The following is a 20,974-nucleotide window of genomic DNA, read 5'->3' on the forward strand; positions in this document are numbered from 1 at the left end:
TCGGGAACACCGAGAAAACCTCTGCATCCTTAAAAAGGAGCCTTTAGGAGTCAAGGAAGTTGTCAAAATTTAAATAATAAATATTTTTAAAACTTTAGAAAAGCAAATGAGGACTGCAGAATACCCTGGCATTTCAAGGGAAGGGAAAGGGGGTGTGGTGGGGCCTTTGGGGCCAAGTGGTAAAGGGAAGAGTAGGATGGATAATCAAAAAATCAAGGATAGGTAAAAACAAGTATTGCAAGAAAGAAAAGTTGGCTTCCATTGACAGGAGGTGATAGGTTGGCTGACTTCCAAGGAAATGGCCTTGTCTCAGCCCATTGCAAACAAGAAGAACCACATTCCAGGGGCAGACAAGCCAACGCTGAGGCTGCTGAGATGCCAGGGACTGGTGGGGTGTTGCATGGCACCCGAACAGACTAGAATGGGGATGTAGGGGAAAGAAGAAAGCCTGGGAGAACTAAGTAATATTAAATCTGGAACGGCAAGAAGCACAGATGAGTTAAAACATGAACAACAAGCAGAGCAATATTTGTTACTTGTATTTCTAGAGCTGTAAGGGACACCTTCCTCAGTTCTAGTTTGGGTGTATCGGGGCAGGAGGAAGGTCCTATGCTTGACAGGGATTTGAGAAAAGTTCTTGGACCTTTTATCCTGTCTCTTGGGATTGGTAGGATTAGCAGTTAGACCACTGGTTTAGCAGAAGTGTCTATAGTGATGGGATAGAGACTGATGCAGAAGGGACGGGTGACAGCTAGGGCTACAGCTCTAAAGGAGTAAAACATGTACCATGTTCTGAGTTTGTGCTATGGAAAAGAATTCTCTTCCAGGCTCAGCTTGAGCTGTCTTGAGGACCAACTCAGTTTTCCACAGGAAGAAAAGCAGAAGGATAACTTATGAGTGTGACAGTTTGGGTCTTTTAGACTGAGACAGCCCTGGTCCTGAAGGCAGCACCTGCTGTATCAAAGAATACAAGGGGCAGAAAGCCTTTGGTTTGCTCCTTTTCAAGACATCTGGTCTCAGAGAGGCTGTCTGCTTAAGGTCCTAGGTGAGTTTCCAGTAGCTTTCCACAGTCAAGCTGTTCTCACTGCAAGGTGAAGGCAAAATAAAAGCAAAACTAGGGAAAAGGGACATTCTTAGACTTCCACAAATAAGGACAGTCACAACCATCTTAGAAATCCTTTTATATTGGTGTTCATGTCATTTGTAAAACTAGAATGATCTGTTTTGAAGGTATCTTTAATTCTGACTAATGTATCCATCATCTGTAGCTGTGTTATAACACAAAAGCCACTAGCCATGTGTGACTATTTTAATTACAGTAAAAATGCAGCTGTTCAGTTATACTAGACACATTCCAAAGTGTCAACAGCCCACGTGGTTACTGTCTACTGGATTGAACAGTCCAGATAAGCCCACTGGACATTACTGATCTAGACAGAAGACCTGGTATGTAGTTATCCTTTATAAACAGTTCTTGCATGAATGGCCCTCAGGACTGTATGCCATTCATTGCTGGTAAGAGTTTTGACTTCCACTCTGCTTTTTCCCTTTTCCAAGGGAAAAACCAAGAAAGCATAGTCAAGAAAGTTGCAGGAACTTAGGCTGGAATCGCTATGTCCACACAGTGAAGGGTGTCACCTTAAACCTCTGGAGAAGGCAAGATGAGCTATCTGGGTTGTAGCCACCTCTCGGTTCCCGAGATTCACCCTGGCTTGACTGCCCCTCTAGCTGCAACCAGACCCAAAGGCAGCACCCAGAGGGGATGACTGCTGGAGCAGAGGGCTGGGAGGTGGGCGTTCTGTGCTGAGTGGGAGCACTGGCTTTCCAAGTTTCAAGCTTCACTCAAAGCATGAGGGAGCCGCACCCCATCTTTAACCGATCCAAAGTCAGCTCGCCACAGGAGAAGGTGCGAGGGTGAAGGCAGCTTGTGGAGAAAACGGAAAGAGAGACGTGCAGAGGCTCCAGTTCTTCCAGGGGCTCGGTTACAGGAGCCTCCTGTGAAGGGAGATAATCCATGTTGGAGGGTAAGTAGCCCTCATGGGTGGGAAGGTAGTCCACTGGGAGGACGATGACTGGGCTGGCTGGGTTTCCTGGCTGTGAGTCGGGGCCCCTGCTCCCCAGCACCTTGTATAGATCCACTGGCTGTCCTGTCTCTGCTGTGAGAGCTTTTGGAGGTGGTGAGCTTGAGGCACTGTACTCTGTGTCTTCCTCAGAGGTATAGCGACTTTGGACTCTTTTTCCCTTTTCTGGCCAGTTGGGGTGAAGGAGGTGTCTGAAGACTGGGGTCATTTGATGAAGAACCTCGCTGATGAGCAGGGGCTCGGGTTCTTCCGGAGTGGGCCCCTCTGCTAGGAGCCTGTCCAAGGGCAGCTGCGTCTTCTCCTGGGAAAGGGGAGGAGGAAGCTCATGTGGCTATGTTAACTAAGTTGCCTTGACAACCAACTTCTCGAGGGTACCAAAAGGCCTCCCCGCCAGCACTAGTCAGCTTGAGGTAGACACTGGGCCCTTGATTTTATGAAGTAAGGGAAGCAGTTAACATTGTCAAGGGAGGCTGACGAGCAGGAGCCATGAACTCCTCAACCTCCAGCCAGTGCGTCACTACCCTGCTCAACCTCCAACCAGACTTCCTGGTGAGTCCCACTGCCTTAAGCTGCGTTTCCTCTGCTATAGAGGGTACCCTACGTACAAAGGAAAGACTGAGCTTGTCTCTGGGAGAGGAGGCAGGGAAGACTATGAAAGGGTCACACTGGAGCTGAATCCTGAAAAGTGTAGAATTTTTTAGATGGGGAGGTTGTGGGGAAGGAGGACTGGTCTATTCTGGAACCTATTAAACTGCTCACAAAAATTAGGGGATCAGGGAACATGCAGATACTCCAGTACTTTCAGCCTTTTGTACAGTGCATTTTCACCAATGAAATAAAAGTTGATTTTGCATCTTATTTGCATAATTGGACATCTTTCTTTGACTTGTTTGCTTTTCTGACATTCTTGTTTAATAAAAAAAATCAAATGCTTCTTTTTTTCTCTCTCTTCATATTCATTTTGAAATATCCCCTAACTTTTGTGAGCAGTATAGTTCTTAGGCAAACTGAAGCTTCAAGAATAGGAGGAGAGCCCTGGCCGGTTGGCTCAGCGGTAGAGCGTCAGCCTGGTGTGCTGGAGTCCTGGGTTTGATTCCCAGCCAGGGCACACAGGAGAAGCGCCCATCTGCTTCTCCACCCCTCCCCCTCTCCTTCCTCTCTGTCTCTCTCTTCCCCTCCCGCAGTCGAGGCTCTACTGGAGCAAAGATGGCCCGGGCACTGGGGATAGCTCTGTGGCCTCTGCCCCAGGCGCTAGAATGGCTCTGGATGCAACAGAGTGATGCCCTGAATGGGCAGAACATCGCCCCCTGGTGGGCATGCCGGGTGGATCCCGGTTGGGTGCATGCAGGAGTCTGTCTGACTGCCTCCCCGTTTCCAGCTTCAGAAAAAAGGAGAGAAAAAAAAAAAAAGAATAGGAGGAGGCCACATGATGAAGGGACTTTCAAGGGATGCTAAAGATTCTAGGTTTTGATACCACTACTGAAAGGTTTTAGGGTAATATCCTCATCAGTTCTGCTCTTTAAAAAAGACACCTCCAGAATGACTTGGAAGAAGTTTTGTCTGTTACTTCTCTTGCTTACTTTTGCAACAGCACATTGTTTACTACCTCTTCAGTGTCATATCGCTGCTTTCCCAACTTGCTGCTGATTCCTGAGTCCAAGTCCCAGCACTTTATTAACATTTCTTTTAACAGGATCTATTGGACTTTCCCTACATCCTGGAAACTCTTTCCCACTGACCAACCTTACTGAAGCAAAGCGCCAAGTCTTCTTGTTTGTTTGTTTTTTTCTGAAGTGAGAAATGGGGAGGCAGAGAGACAAACTCCTGCATGCACCCGACCGGGATCCACCCAGCATGCCCACTAGGGGGTGATGCTCCATTGCAGTTGGAGCCATTCTACCGCTTGAGGCGGAGGCCGTGGAGCCATCCTCAGCGCCTGGGCCAACTTTGCTTCAAATAGAGCCTTGGCTGTGGGAGGGGAAGAGAAAGAGAAAGGAGAGGGGGAAAGGTGGAGAAGCAGATGGGCGCTTCTCCTGCATGCCCTGTCTAGGAATCAAACTCAGGACTTCCACATGCCGGGCCGACACTCTACCACGGAGCCAACCAGCCAGGGCCCAAAGTGCCAGTCTTTAAGGACTCAGGCTCACATATGCAGTAAGCTTCCAGCCCTTACCTGGGCAGTCAGGTTCCTGCACCTTCCCCCACTTGCCCATGTTTTTGTTCAGAAATTATTTCAGGCACACCACACTTTTTTGTTGTGGGCCACCACCACGCTTTTGCTCCCTGCCAGCTTCCACCGGCTTCTGTTTGCTGCACTGTCCCCTGCTTGACACCTTCCTCTTTCTTGCCCCTCTGACAGTTCCCTTCACTGAACTACAGCAGTGAAGCAAATACCTTTTAGCTTCTTGGCACATGGTGCTTTATAATGTCACCTTTTAAAAAACATGTCCACAAGCCATGTGTGATCAGGGACTGTCTTAAGAGAGGTGTAGGATGACAAAAAAAAAAAAAATAGCCTTGGGACAGGGCAAACCCTCAGAACCAGTCCCAACTCTGACACCTTACAGCTTGGAAAAACCATGTCTCTGGCTTTTGATTCCCTTGTGTGTAAATGTCAAGCTGTGTAAGAATAATTTGGCCTGGATTGGCTCTGATGTGATATCCCTTGCCTTGAGCATAGGAAGTTTCCAAAAAGTGAATGATGGCATTGTCTCAGGACAGACTTCCACAGAAGGCCCACAAGCCAGAGGGGATGTGTGTGTGTCTCTTTTGGGAGCCTACTCTCCCCAATCCTGCCATGCTGGTTCTGGCATGTGGGTATGGCTGGGAACATGCTGGGCTCTGGGGAACAGATGTGAGAGATTACTCAGTGTGGAAATAGCTCGTTATCACAAGGTGAGGTGTTTACTCTGCCTCTTGAAAGCTTTGGCTGTTCTGAGAGAGGCTGTTCCTCAGAGTTTTTATACCACAGGCACTCTGGTGGACAAGTCCTGGGGCAAGGCCTCTTAGACCACCATTAGCTCAGGTACCTCATGAGACTATTTTAAACTTTTACTAGCTAAAAATGGATTAACACTCCAGTGAGCTTTACCACTCATGGTTTTTCTAGTCACATCTTGAGAAATGGTAGGGGTAGATAAGGCCTGAGAACAAAACATTTTGTTGGAGTTGAAAGACAATTGTAGTTCTGATGTCTGACCCAGCTTCTTACCAGGAGAGCAGTTTTATAATTTTCTAATTTACTGGTTACTTTTGCAAAAGAAATATATGTATAAGTTTTGTAAGAAATTTTAAAAGTTCAAAGGAAATTTATAATGAAAATTAAGTAGCCCTCATATGTCTGACCCCTTCCCCAAAGGCAGCCCCAATCATTAATTTCATGTGTAGGCTTCCAGAAATATCCTGTGCACATGTGGAGGGGTGTGTGTGTGTACACAAAATCTCCCTCCTTTTTATACAAATAAGAACCCACTTTAGAAACTGTTACAAACTTTGTATTTTTCACTTTTAAATATCTTAGAGATCCTTAGAAACATATAGATCTTTTTTAAAAAAATAGCATAATATCCTGCTGTATAGATCTACTCAAATTGTTCAACCTGCCCTTCTGGTGGCAGGTTACGTTATGACCAATTTTTGGCTTCTATTTATAATGATTTAATGAATGTATTTATACTATAAAACTCTGGGCATGGGTGTGGCAATTTCTGTTAGCTTTGCCCTGTGTTACTTTCTTGAACCCTTGCGTGTCTTTCTTAGCGTTTTTCCTAGGCTTTTTAGGACATTTGTCATGTCCAGGCAGAGGCAAACAGTCCATGACCCCAAAGCTTCCAGCTTGAAAGCCAGGTGTCCATGAATGACCAAGAGCTGCTTCCCATGATGCCATCTCAGGCTTTTGGGACAGGGACTGTGGAACCTCAGCATTGGGAGACAGATCTTAAAGGTATGCTGGTTCAGCTCCTACTGCTTGAATCCCCTCTAACTGGTAGCGGCGTCCTGACAGAGTGCATTCCCATAGGTGGTCACGCTATTGCCTCTTAAGTCAGGACCCTCTCTCCAGCTCGGAGGTGTTGACTTTGGGAACGTCTCCCCCCATAGCCTGTGCTTAAAGACCTTTTAGAATGTACAGTGTATGGCAAATGGAACATCCTGCTTCTGTATGAATTCAGGATCCACCATTTACTAGCTGACTAATGTTGGGCAAGTTACTTAGTCACTTGTGCTTCAGTTTCCTCATCTGAAAAATGAGAATAATAGTACAACTTCATAAAGCTGTTATATAGGTTAGCTGTTAATGCATGGAAAATGTTTTTTACAGTGTCTGGCATATATAAAATAATATATATTGTATATGTATATAAAAACATATATAATTATATGTCATGTAGGTGATATATAATATATACAAAATATAAATATATATATAAGCGACTGCTATTATTACTATTTTTGCTTTTGTAAGTTAATAGTGATAAAACCCCTCAATAGGCAGAGGAGAGAACAAGTATGAGTCTTCCAGGGAAGAAAGGGAATGGTATCTGCCTCGTATGAGCCATGTGCTTTACATGGAATCTTCTTAATCCTCACAATGGTATACGTGGGAGATTTTGTCAATCCCTGTTTTACAGAGGATCAAACGAGGGCTCAGATGGCAGGTAAGTTGCCCAAGAGTCATCTACATAGTAAGGGGCAGAGGTGTGGTTTGTATCCAAGCCTTATATCAAAGCACTAAACTGCAGTGACTTAAATTCCCACCGAGGCAGACATGGCTGAGACCAGTTCTTTCCCTGAGCAGCGGCTGGCACCACTGGCTTCTGGGCTGAGGAAGGCTGTGGATAATAGAGTGCACTGGGCGTGTGAAGAGGAGAAGGGCTGTAAGGTGTGAGAAAGGGAGCATGCGGCTGCAACGCCCCAGGCCCGGGAAGAATATGGGCACACCCATTTCTTCCTCTTTGCTTTCCATAAATGCACAGTCTTGCCCCACGTTCAGATGCCTTCCACCAGCAATGGACCATCTTGCCCACGGGGAGCTGTTCTCACCTCCTCAGGCCGCACAGCAGCAGCTCCCTGTGCTTCCTTTACCCCTCTCATCTGCCCCCTGAGCAACCTCTCCTCTAAAACCTTCGCCATATACGTACAGTGGACTGGCTTCCTGGCTTCCTGCCCAGACCAAAATAATCTTGGTTCGATAGATCTGTTTCAGATGGGGCTGGGGCCGGCAGAGCAGAGCTTCAATTCTCTTGAAGTCCAATGAGACAGTGCTCAGGCTAGTGCTCAGCAAATGCAAAAACACTTCCTTAATTATTTATTTTTATTAACTGAGTTTATGGGCATGACATTGATTTTCAAAACCAAACAGGTTTCAAGTGAACAACTCAATATAACACCATCTGCACACTGCATCGTGCACCCTCCAAGCAAAGTCTCTTTGCAACACCCCATTTATTTCTTTTAAAGTAAGTTGAGGTGAGGAGAGGAATGAAAAGCATGAGACTGAGTCTTTTGGTCATAAGCTTCAGAAAATTCCCATATGTGGGAGTAACGACTCAGGTGGTAGCCTAATGTGTATGACTTCAGTTTATTCATAGGCTCTATGTACTCAGGTTTCCTCCTAACTACAATGGGAGGCCTGTCCTCATGTCTAAGAACCCCATCTACTGACCATTAAGGCTTTATACATTACCTCCACAATGAGAAAGTTCTTGGCCCAAGTGCTATTTGCTGGGTCTGGAATTTGTCTGCTATACCACTGAGGTCTGAGGGTTGAAAGAAGAAGCAATACCCTATAGATAAAGCAAACAACATCTGGTTAAGAATGTACACGGTGGCATGGAAGCACAGGTTCTTAGTGTAGGGGCTGTTCCGTGTAGGGGTATGAAATAAACAAACCAAACACTGAAGGAGAAAGATGATCCATCATCCAAGGATGGACTAGTTTAGTGTGAAGTTTGGTTAGATGATAAAGCGTCATGATGCAGTCTCTTGGGGTTTGCTAAATAAACTGGAGCTTTTGCTCGATGTAATGATTAGCTATCCCTCTCCAGCCATGCACTTATTCAAGAAACATCCCCTCGTGTATGAGTGACCAGCACAGTGCTGAGATAGAACAGCAAACAAGAAGACACGGTCCCTACCCTTGCTTACTATGTACTTGATGACAATGCTTATATGGAGTTTGTAATGACAAGTAAATTTTAATGCTAAAAGTAGAAAAACAAACAGGATACAAATGATATAAAAAGCTTGAACATAAGCCATGCAAAAAATGCCAAGAAAAAATACCACAGAGAAGCAGTCAAACTGTTAACAGTACTTGTCTCTGGTGATCAGAGGAAATAATGGGTCTTATATATTTTTTTCTTCTATATCTTTAGGTTTCTGAAAATATTTTTAAATGAGTTTATACTACTTTTATGATGTGGAAGGAGAAAAATCCTAAAAATGCTTTTTATCAATTCATGTGGCTTAAACATTTTGACTATATTTTAAAAATTCAAGACCAATATGGAACATCTTTAAAACCTTGGCTTTAATAAGCTTTGATGTTTAAATAAGAATGGCTAGCTTCTGGGATGTGTTTAGCCCTTTGACACAAGAGATGTTGCCATATGACTCATTTTTCTCCAAAGCATGTGAATAGAAGAACATGTGACCTAGTATAGCTCATGCAGATGAAGACAGTGCCCAAAGGATGGTGGGCCAATAAAACTGGGTCCCTAAATGACTGTGTGGAGCAGAGATGCCAACCAACCTGGATGACTTCCCTCTTACAGGGGAGAGAAATAAACTATTTTATGATGGCAACTATATTTTGGATTCTCTTTTATCTCTTTTCTTTTTTTAACAGCAAAAGCCTAACATATTATTTCTCTGGAGAGAATGAATGTGAACCTAGTTAACTCGTTTTCAGTTGAACTTTTTCAAAATCTACCTAAAGAGAGCTCTGCTTTAAAGTACCTATCATACATGGGAGCTTCAATAAATGTAAAGCTTTTCGGATAAGTTCAACGCCTTACAGAATGACTTTGAGCTAGTTTTATTTTTACCTCTTACTTTATACAACATCTGAGGGAAATTTTATGCTGAATAACTACCTCATTAAAAATCCTCTCTTAATAAAATAATACACATTTAAAGAAATTTTAGAAAATATAATTAAAGAAACTAAAATCGCCTATGATTTTATTCCCTGATATAACCACCATTAATATTTTGGTGTATATCCTTAAGGTAGGGAATGTTAATTGCCACCCAATACCCGTTTTCCCCTCTTTCTTAGGAAGATCACCCTAATTTATTGAGAAACCAGGAGCTTAGCTATAAGGCCACAATCTTAAACCTCCCTGCCTCACCAAGTTCTGGCCAATGAGATCTAGTCAAAAGTATCCTGTGTGACTTCTTCATGTAAAGTCTTCTGAAAAGTGTGCCCCTTCTTTTTCCCTGTAGTTGTGGAATGCAGGCATGGTGGCTATCATTCCTGCAGTAATTGGACCATGCAGTGGACCTGATGGAAGCCAATGTCAGGATAATGGAGCAGAAAGATACAGGAACCTAACTAAGTCCCTGCTGACTATGGAGCTATACACCAGCCTTTACCTCAGTTACTGCCCTTACATGGATGAGAAACTGTTAGCTAGTTGAAGTCATCGTATTTTGGCTTTTTCTCTTACATGCAACCAAATTTAATGACACCTGATAGTATCTTGTATGTTTGTGTGTGCGCAAGTGTGTGTATGTACTCTATTTTTTTCTTTTTTTCAGAGAGAAGCATCAAATTGTTGCTCCACTTAGCTGTGCACCCACTGATTGCTTCTCATATGAGTCCTGACTGAGGCTCGCACTGGTGACCTTGGGGTCAAGCTGGCGCCCACAGGGTTGAGCCAGTGATGCTGGGATCAAGCCAGTGACCCTGGGATCAAACCAGTGACCATGGGATCAAACCAGCAACGCTGTGATTAAACTGGTGGCCTTGGCATTCCAAGGGGATGCTCTATTCACTGCCACTGGCCAGGGCTATTTATTTATTTTTAATGGAAGTACATATTGTTTTTCGAGCTGCTTTTAAAAATGTAATATAGCAAGTACTCATGATTTAATCTACATCTCTAATAGATGCATAATATTGCTATGTAGCATAAGGTATATCATGATTTATTTAACCCTATATCATTGGGCATTTTTGTTTCTAATTATTTTCCTTTTATGAACAATACTTTAGTGAACATATGTGACACCAAATATCTGTATACCCCTATGATATACTTAGAATAAATTTCTAGCTAGTAATTGCTAGGTCAAAGGTAGAGTATTTTTAAAAATTTAACATATTGTCACTCCAAAAATCTGACTAAATTTAATTTGTCACCAGCAATGTATGACATTGTCCATTTCTTGGACTCATAGCAGCAACAGTGATTATCACTTTAAAAAAAAAAACACAAAAAACGCATTTACCAAAATTGGCAGATGTAACCAACTCACTTTTGCCGGAAGTGACGCATTGAGAAAAGGCCCACCAGGATGATAGCCACGCAAATGCTCGGCACCACAAATGCTCTCCAATTGGCTTTACCTGAAAAGACAGCAAACTTTGTGACTGTGTTATCTTCAATGAACATTTCCAAACACTGGCTCTTGTGTGAACCCACTGGGCCCTACCCAGCATTCCTGGGTAGCTGGGTCCAGGAATAGGCTAACTCATTTTTATCCATTCATTTAAGGGGAAGGGGCCATTGGGGAGCCAATTTTATAGTTCTGAGAGGAGCTCCAGCCCTACAAGGGGTCCTTCATCTGGGGGGGTGGGAAGGGGTGTGATATGCACAGCACTGGTTGTGAACTGGGAGCCCCGAATTTTAGTACTGAATCTCCCACTGATGGATATGTGACCTGTGCACCTCAGATTTTTTTATCTATAGATGGTGAATGATGATGTCTACCTGCACACATGCACACACACACAAACATACAAGATGCTATCAGGGGTCATGATGTCTGCCTGTGGCTGTGAAGACCATGTGTTTAAAGTACAAGGCAACGTATCTGAATGTAGCAGGCCCCAAGAAACAGTAGCTAGTAATTTTAGCAAATCATTGGATAAACCCTCTACCTAACTAGGGTCTTTGAAATTGTTTTGATTTCTTCCTATGCATATGTATTTTGCCATGAGTCAGAATTATCCATTAATTCATCCAGCATTCATTATTCACCATGTACAAGGCCCTACTTGGTGCTGAGGTACAAAAGTGACTAGGACATGGGCTCTGCTGTCTTCAGAAGTCATGAATGTCTCTCAAGAAAGAGATGTGTAAACATGTAAACAATTGTAAAACCGGGCACGTACAAGGTCATGTAGCAGAGAACAGAATGGGATATGGCCTCATTCACAGCTCAGGAAGGTTTCCCAAAAGGTAGTGTCTCAAAAGTTTAGAGTTGGATGCAGGAGTTGGCTAAGCAGCCAAGTTAGGGAAGCACAGACTAAACCCAGAACCATGCAAAGGCGTGGGAGGAGGACGTGGCGCAACACTATCAGGGGACTGCAGGCGGTCTGGTCTGGCGTGTGTGTGTGTGTGTGTGTGTGTGTGTGTGTGTGTGTGAGACAGAGACAGACAGAGAGAGGGACAGACAGGAATGGGCAGACTGGAAGGGAGAGAGATGAGAAATATCAATGCAACTCCTTAGTTGTTCTTTGATTGTTTTCTCATATGTGCCTTGAGCAGGGGGCTACAGCAGAGTGAGTGACCCCTTGCTCAAGCCAGTGACCTTGTGCTCAAGTCAGCGACCATGAGGTCATGTCTATGATCCCACACTCAAGCTGGTAAGCCCGCGCTCAAGTGGCGACCTCAGGGTTTCAAACCTGGGTCCTCTGCGTCACAGTCCAATGTACTATCTGCTGCACCACTGCCTGGTCGGGCTGGTCTTGCTTTTGAGTATGAATGATGGGTGTGAGTCAGAGGATGAGGCTGGATGGGACGGGATCAGATCATGCAGGGCCCGGTAACAAGGCAGTCTGAATTCTAGCTTGAAGCCCTTGGGAAACCACTGCTGGGTTGCAACAGGAGGTGGAAGGCGAGCACTGAGGGTCCTGGAGAAAGATTTTGCTGATAGAATGAAGGACAGGCTGGGTGGGGTGGGGAGGTGAGCAAAGGGCACGAGGGGCCAGACACCGGCTAGGCCCAGTGAGAGACGTGTTACCAGGGCTGAACAGGCAGTTAATGCAGGCAGCCTAGTTACCACCCTGTAGTCAGCACAGCCTGACATCACTTCAGCATTTGTCTTCCTTCCTGGGTAGACGGGACAGCTTAGAGCACCACGAGTAGAAAGATGCGGAGTTCTTAATCTAATTAATTGCTCACAAATTAACTTTCACGGGAGTACCTGGGAAATGAAAAGAGGGCTTTTCAGTCTTCTCAGCGGAGAAGAACCAGGCGCAGAACAACAAAGCACTGACTGAGCCACTTGATCCTCCACATTGCAGAGCAGGGCAGCTTGTTTTCTCTCGGGGCCTCACGCAGCCGGTGGAAGCCCATGGTGGCAGGGTCGCTTCTGCACATGCTCAGAGTTAACATGCGCAACTCGAATCTGAGTTCGATTGTAGTTCTTCTATTCATCACCTCTACAATCTTGGGTAATTTTTCTGTACCTTACACTTGTAGAAAGGCATCCTAATTTCTCATTCCTTTATGGATTTCATATTGAGTACCTGGTAGTGTGACCAGGTGTAATCATGTAAAGCAGGCACTTTACATGGTTGTGGTCAAGATTAAATGAGTAAAAGTATGTGTTATGAGGGCTGAATTATGTGTCCTCATGGCCCCAAAATTCATATGTTGAAGTCCTCACCTCAAAAAGTGACCTCATTTGGAAATAGGGTCTTTGCTGATGTAATTAGTTAAGATGAAGTCAGCCTGCACAGGGCGGCCTCTATTCCCATTTGACTGGTGTCCTTAGAAAGGGGGAAATTTGAACACAGAGACACACAAAAAGAAAATTCAACGTGAAAATGAAGGCAGAGACTCACAAGCCTAGGAACAACAAAGATTGCCACCAGAAAGACTCACGGCGAGACATAAAACATTCTTCCACAGTCCTCAGGAGAAACTAACTGCTGACACTTTGATCTTGGACTTTCAGCTTCCGGAACTGTGAGAAAATAAATTTCTATTTTTAAACTACCCAGTCTGTGGTGCTTGGTCACAGGAGACCCAGCAAACTAATATGATATAAAAGCACTTAACACAATGGTGCATGACTATTAGATATTCAAGAGCTGCTATTGTTATTGTTGAGATTATTCATTAAACAGATACTTAGTGAAGAAGTATTATGTACTGGGCACCATTCTAGACCTTGAAGATAGAGATAAACAGATACCAGGCTCTGCCCACTGGATTTAGAGTTTTGAATATGGGTCATAATGTAGAGCATTATGAAGGAAATATGGAGGTGCATTTGGGAAGGCTTCCTAGAGGAGGCAGCATTTCCATTGGGTTTTGAAAAATCAGTAGAGACTGTCTCTAAGCAGACAATGACAGGGTAGGGCAGTCCAGTTAGAGGAAACAGCAAGTGCAAAGGTGTAGCAGTAAGAAAATTATGTGCAAGTTAAAGACAATATGATAATATCGATGCCAAAGGCAGCTGGACAGTACACCTGCCTGGGGACCCAGGGTGGACTCTCATCTCTAAGTTGTTTCTTACCTTGCAGACAAAATTCCCTCTCGTTTCCTCGGGGACCTTCACCGGCTGCGGTCAGAGCTGTCATCCACAGGACGTACCTTACCCTGGGCTGCAGGCTATCTATTGCAAACGGACTTGGAGAGACCCTATAGGGAATTTCTGCAAGGAAGATAAAGGAAGAACGGTATGTATTGAAGGAAAGAGTTGAATATGAACTTTTACTCATTTTTATTTGTTAATGCTTCATTTAATTTGAAAGAGAAAAGCATATTTCTGTTTTAAAAGAGTCTTCATTAGTGATTAATACTTTAGTAAGCCTTGGGGACTTACACTTACAGAGGCCTCACTTCATAGCATGTTAGAAGACGTAAACATTTTTCCCTGTGGTAAAATCTTTCGAAAGAATTTTTATCATTTTGCTTTTGAAATTTAGCTGTAGTTCATTCTTTTTTATTTCCTACAATGTTTTTGCACCCAGGTACATGTGTGAACTCTTAGGGAGGAAATTATTATTATTATTATTATTATTATATTATTGTATTTTTCTGAAGCTGGAAATGGGGAGAGACAGTCAGACAGACTCCCGCATGCGCCTGACCGGGATCCACCCGGCACGCCCGCCAGGGGCAACGCTCTGCCCACCAGGGGGCGATGCTCTGCCCCTCCGGGGTGTCGCTCTGCCACGACCAGAGCCACTCTAGCGCCTGGGGCAGAGGCCAAGGAGCCATCCCCAGCGCCTGGGCCATCTTTGCTCCAATGGAGCCTTGGCTGTGGGAGGGGAAGAGAGAGACAGAGAGGAAGGAGGGGGTGGGGGTGGAGAAGCAAATGGGCGCTTCTCCTATGTGCCCTGGCCGGGAATCGAACCCAGGTCCCCCGCACGCCAGGCCGATGCTCTACCGCTGAGCCAACCGGCCAGGGCCTTAGGGAGGAAATTAAATGTACAAATTGTTTACATGGAATTTTCAAGAAAGCTAAGGTTAACAATTAATGAAACGGATACTTAAGCAACATTTATTCATTTTGATTTTCCATTTTTTTTGTAGGCTCAGAGTACTGAGCTTAGTGGCTTAATACAGTGAGCTGCTACAATTTGAAACAAAATCTAAATCCTAGGGCAATGGTACTTACGATTAGTTTATTTTGGCAGTTTAAACCTAAATCACCAGTTCCTATGTACTCAAAACCCCTGCAGATTCTCAGCAGGGAAGATTTGTTTTTTGAGCAATACACTGATGCCGTTTTTTCTCCTCTAAGACACGTGAGTGTCTGCAGCCTTCAGTAAACAGGAAATCTCCCTGTGATCTTCTGGGTGTGAGTCTGGAATACTCTCTCGAAAGCTGGGGTGAGGGGAGACTATAAAATTAAGGCCACAACTTCGACAGGAGCAGCCTGTGGGCTTCCTCGGCAGTCCTGGGCCTGTGCTGGTGACCACAGTGGAAACTAGAACTCAGCACTTTGTGCCTCAACATCATCTACTGGCTCGCAAACCTCAGGGCAAGTCAGATGATGATGCTGTCTGCTGAAATTATTTCAACAGTCACGAAATTTATTAAGTGTCTACTCTGGACAAGGCACCCAATATACAAAGGCATAGTATCTGCCTCAAAGAGTTCGCCAAGAAGTGAGGGAAACAGACCCCTTACACTCCCACCGTGCTTACTGTGGGTGAGCCGCAAGGTGGAGCCCTGTAATATTACCTCATCCACCCCACCCAAAGGGGCTGAGGTCGGACTGCATTATTTAAGAGCTGTGACAATCAGAGCAATTTTGGTATTTTACATCCTGTTGAGAAAAAAGACCATGTGAAAAACTCCCAAGCCTACTCTAACCTGATGAACTTGCTTGCACATACTTAAATTATATAATTAAACTAAAAACATCTCTTTCCTTATTCCTAAGGCAGGGGATTACAGTATTAATTTTGGAGCAACCTCCTGCTCAGCTTGCGGCAGCAAAGCATCAACGAGCATCAGGGAGTCAGCCATCGGACTGTGTGAGGACATCCTGAGCTCGGGAGTGAAATGAGAAGTCGGGACGGAAGAGAAGAAATTTGAATGGTGTGCTGGGCCAAAGAGTTTATACACAAACACACATACACATACATATATGTATATTTGAAGAATAAAAACAAACTTTATGGGGGAAGCAGTAAGGAGGATGATATGGTTCAGCAGTTTGGTTGGCAAAATAGGTTGAATTGAGTAATGGGAGAAAGAAATCATTCAGGAAATACTGGTTCTGCTGCCTGGGTCTGGGCTGTGATCTCAGGCACAGAAAAAAGGGCCATTCAATCCGTGACCCTCTGAAACTTTAGGCTCAGGGTGGGTAAAGGACAAAGGCACCAGTTTGGGAAAATGGGATAGTAGCCAATCATCTGACAGGCAGTGGGTCATAAGGTCAAATAGTATCAGGCAAAAGAGATGCATTGCTACTGAAAATTAGTTTTTCCCTAACAATCTACTTTGGTTTAACAAAGTGTAGGCTGTTAATCACCCACTTGTTAATCAACAAATACTGGGTTTTTTGTTTGTTTGGTTTTTTTACAGAGACAGAGAGAGAGTCAGAGAGAGGGATAAATAGGGACAGACAGGAACAGAGAGAGATGAGAAGCACAATCATCAGTTTTTCGTTGCAACACCTTAGTTGTTCATTGATTGCTTTTCCATATGTGCCTTGACCGTGGGGCTACAGCAGACAGAGTAACCCCTTGCTCAAGCCAGCGACCTTGGGTCCAAGCTGGTGAGCTTTTGCTCAAACTAGATGAGCCCGCACTCAAGCTGGCGACCTCGGGGTCTCGAACCTGGGTCCTCTGCATCCCAGTCCGACACTCTATTCACTGCGCCACCGCCTGGTCAGGCAACAAATACTGTTTTTATTAAGCATCTACTGTGTGTCTGGCTGTATTGTAAGTACACAGGAGACAATGGTGAGCAAACAGCCATGGTGTCTGCCCTCATGATGCTTAGTCTGTGGGCAAAAACAGCCAAGTGGTAACAAAGTACGATGTGTGCACCAGTAGAGAAGGGCACTTGTCCCTGGTGCACCTGGCTGTACCAACAAACTTCCAGAGGAGAGGCTGTGCCCAGACTCCCCTGTGGAATGTGCTAACCTACAGATGCCTGGGTCCCCTCCCAGTTCTCCAACTCTATCCTCCCACCCAGCAGGGCCAAGTGCTCCTGACTGCTCTGCCTCTGCTGTAAGTCTGGGACGTGGTGGGCAGTACCACAAGACACGTAAGACAGGGCCCTTTCCTCCTCGGAACTCCATCCTGCTCCTGCTGTGGTGGTGCCTCTCTCCTGGCGCTGTTCTCCTGCCACCTACCGCCTTCTATCGCTCGCTGGAAGCTGCATTTGTGAATCCATCTGTGACTTTTGGGTGTCAAATGAAATAGATAGCTGTCAGTCCTTCATTAGCGCAGTTACATCACTTTTGTGTGCTTTTCTCCCTCCTTCATTAGACTGTGAACTCTGTGAAGACAGGGAATGGGTCTTACTCATCAGTAAGTGCTTAATGAATGAAAGGAAAAGCTCATCTAAACCAGTACAAATAGGACTCTGAACCTGGGCCTCCTCAACTCTTGACATATTTTAAAATGCCCTTATAGACTTCAGAGTCATCCGATGTGTGGCATAGTAAAGTAGGCATTTTCTTCTACTTCTGCAAGAGCAGATTTAAGAACCAAGTAACTATGTTGATCTGTCTGGTTATAAACAGGCATCTCGCTTTAAACTCTGCCAAAACGAGAGTTGGGAGGTGGAGGGGGGCAAATTCCACATGAAGAATTCGAAATGGCTCAGGAAGAGGTCAACTGATTCGTCACCTTTTGGGGTGTTTTTCAGAACTGACCTACCCTGACAGATCCGGTGGGAAGCAGTTCTGTTCAATGACACATTCTGTTTAGCAATGGTGGATTAGTTTAATGATTGTAAGGTCTCATAATGGCATACTAGAGAGGTGTTAAAAAGAATGAGGTAAATCTATATGGACTGATGTAGGAAGATCTCTACTATGTATTATTCAGAAGCAAAGGCAAGGTGAAGATCAGAATACAGATAATTATTCCAAATATATGCTTGTGTATGTATTAAGTTTTTTTTTAAAGGCAACGCAACTTTCCTTTTTTCTTTTATATTTTACTTATTCATTTTTTATAGAAAGAGGGGAGAGAGAGAGAGAGAGAGAGAAGAGGGAAGGAGCAAGAAGCATCAACTCCTATATGTGCCTTGACCGGGCAAGCCCAGGGTTTTAAACCTGCAACCTCAGTGTTCCAGGCCAACGCTTTATCCACTGCGCCACCACAGGTCAAGCTGTATTAAGTTTTTTTTTTCTGGGTGAACGCACAAAGAACTGCTATAGTATGGAGGAAGGGATAATTTCGATTTTATATCTTACTGAATTACCTGAATGTTTTTATCATATGGAAGTATTATTTATATGATAAAGGGTTAACTAGTTTCAAAAATCATAACGTAGAAAAGCAACAGTGCAGTTCTGAGGTCGAGAGAGAGGAGCAACTCCTAATGCTGCCGGGTAGAATCACCCTGCAGGCAGCGCGCTGGCAGCCACATCTCAGGGGCTTCATTGCATTCTTCTTGTGCCCACTCACTCTCAAGGAGGAACAAAACTGCTACGTCTTGACGATAAAGTCTCCTGGAAAGAAAGAGGGCTGCCTATGAAGTAAGGAGAAAGCCAAGCCTGGGGCCGCAGGGGACTCAAATCTGGCCTGTGCCTTGGCGCTGCTATGAATGAGTGAAAAAATAAAGTCATTTGAGATAATGCTCCAGCCAGAATTTATTTTAATTTTAGTCTTAGAGTGCCTGAATCTCCTCTGCTTACAGGAAGGGAAGGAGGGGGGTGAGGCTGAGAGCCCAGAGAGGATTTCACAGAGGAAAAAGAGCAGAAACTACTGCTCACAGCCACTTACCTGGCGACCAGGGAGCAAGGTGGGTTGAAAAGACCAGCTTATCTCCCAAGTGGAAAAGACAGGGAGAGGGACAGACTGTGAGGGGCTAAGGTATGCAAGAAACAAAATAAAAAAGCTGACTCATTCGTGCTGGAGGCGGCCATAGCTGGGGGAGGGACTGAACCTTTCACAAAACAGAGCTGAAGTGCTTCCGGATCAGAGATCTCCGGACATCTATCCAGCTCCAATCAGCACAACAAGACACAGCTGAAAAAAAGAAGTGGGGAGGAGGGGCAGTAACTCAGGTCTCCATGGAGATCTGAGATACACCTCCCCCTACTGAAGCTGAGAGAAAAAACCCTGCCCCCAGTGAGATTAGTTGGAGGAAGAGACCTTCAGCGTCTCAGGTTACACCCACAGCATTCCTGGATACAGTTTCAAGGAAGCCCCCTGCTGAGATCAGTTAACAAGACTATCACCTGTTAAGAAAACAAACAAATCAAGACTTCAAAGCTGCCCAAATCCGAAAGTGGATTACAAATAATAGCTGATACCAACCCACGAAGACCTAAAAATAACACAACTGAAAACTGGAGGCAGACAACACCAAGCCTAGACTCAATCAACTCTACAAATAAAAAAAAAAAAAAAGAAGAAGAAGATGAGAAAACAAAGGAGTGCAATCCAAATGAAACCACAAGAGACACTTTCGAGAGATGAACTGAGTGATATGGAAATAATCAAACTTCCAGATGCGGAGTTCAAAATAATGATTGTAAGGATGCTTAGGGATCTTAGAACAACAATGGAGGGGGAGTTTGAAAACCTAAATAAAGAAATAGCAAGTATAAAAAAGAATCAGTTGGAGATGACAAATACAATATCAGAAATAAAGACCACAATGGAAGGAATTAAAAACAGGATAGATAGAGCAGAGGATCGAATCAGCGAGTTAGAAGACAACTGGAATGAAGGCATGAAAGCAGAGAAGAAAAGAGAAAAAAGACTCAAAAAGTCAGAGGAAACTCTTAGAGAGCTCTGTGACAACATGAAGAGAAATAACATCCGCATCATAGGGGTTCCTGAAGAAGAAGAAAAAGAACAAGGGATAGAGACTTTGTTCAATCATATCATAGCTGAAAACTTCCCTAAATTAATGCAAGAGAAACTCACAAATCCAAGAAGCACAGAGGACTCCATTAAAGAGAAACCCAAAGAAACCTACACCAAGACACATCATAATTAAAATACCAAAGCTAAGCGATAAAGAGAAAATATTAAAAGCTGCAAGAGAAAAAAAAGTTATCACCTACAAAGGAGCCCCCATAAGGATGACATCTGACTTCTCAACAGAAACACTTGAGGCCAGAAGGGAATGGCAAGAAATATTCAAAGTAATGCACAACAAGAACCTACAACCAAGACTACTTTATCCAGCAAGGCTATCGTTTAAAATTGAAGGAGAAATAAAAAGCTTCCCAGACAAAAAACAACTCAAGGAATTCATTACAACCAAACCAATGCTGCAGGAAATATTAAGGGGCCTGGTGTAAACAGATAAAGTGGGAAAAGAATACAGAAAGAAAGAAAAAAAAAGGAATACACCTTTAAAGAAGAAAATGGCAATAAACAACTACATATCAATAATAACCTTAAATGTAAATGGATTAAATGATCCAATCAAAAGACATAGGGTAGCTGCATGGATAAGAAAACAGGACCCATACATATGTTGTCTACAAGAGACACACCTTAGAACAAAAGACACACACAGATTGAAGGTAAAAGGATGGAAAAAAATGTTTCATGCAAACGGAAATGAAAAAAAAGCTGGGGTAGCAATACTTATATCAGACAAATTGGACTTTAAAACAAAGGATATAGTAAGAGATAAAGAAGGCCACTACATAATGATAAAGGGAGTAATCCAACAGGAAGATATAACTATTATAAATATCTATGCACCTAATATAGGAGCACCCAAATATATAAAACAGATTTTGATGGATTTAAAGGGCAAGATCAACAGCAATACTATAATAGTAGGGGATTTCAATATCCCACTAACATCACTAGATAGATCCTCAAGAAAGAAAATTAACAAAGAAACAGCAGACTTATTGGAAACACTAGATCAACTCGATTTAATAGATATCTTCAGAACCTTTCACCCTAAAGCAGCAGAATATACATTCTTTTCAAGTGCTCATGGTACATTCTCTAGGATAGACCACATGTTAGGGCACAAAAGTGCTCTCAACAAATTTAAGAAGACTGAAATCATATCAAGCACTTTCTCCGATCACAACGGCATGAA

General features: G+C 43.8%; 1 protein-coding gene across 1 annotated transcript in view; it reads right to left on the reverse strand.

The window, feature by feature from the left end:
• Positions 1 to 225: 225 nt before the first annotated feature.
• IL12RB2 (interleukin 12 receptor subunit beta 2) overlaps positions 226 to 20,974 on the reverse strand; it is a 91,794-nt gene continuing 71,045 nt past the window's right edge. Inside the window, exons 13-16 of the mRNA XM_066264982.1 lie at positions 13,776 to 13,913; positions 10,563 to 10,653; positions 7,765 to 7,864; positions 226 to 2,382 (exon numbers count right to left, since the gene is read on the reverse strand). Coding sequence (XP_066121079.1) covers positions 1,843 to 2,382; positions 7,765 to 7,864; positions 10,563 to 10,653; positions 13,776 to 13,913 — 869 coding nt within the window. The 3' untranslated portion in view covers positions 226 to 1,842. The remainder of the gene's footprint in view (positions 2,383 to 7,764; positions 7,865 to 10,562; positions 10,654 to 13,775; positions 13,914 to 20,974) is intronic.

The sequence above is a fragment of the Saccopteryx bilineata genome, chromosome 3 (genome assembly GCF_036850765.1).
Source record: "Saccopteryx bilineata isolate mSacBil1 chromosome 3, mSacBil1_pri_phased_curated, whole genome shotgun sequence".
NCBI classification, from domain to species: Eukaryota; Metazoa; Chordata; class Mammalia; order Chiroptera; family Emballonuridae; genus Saccopteryx; species Saccopteryx bilineata.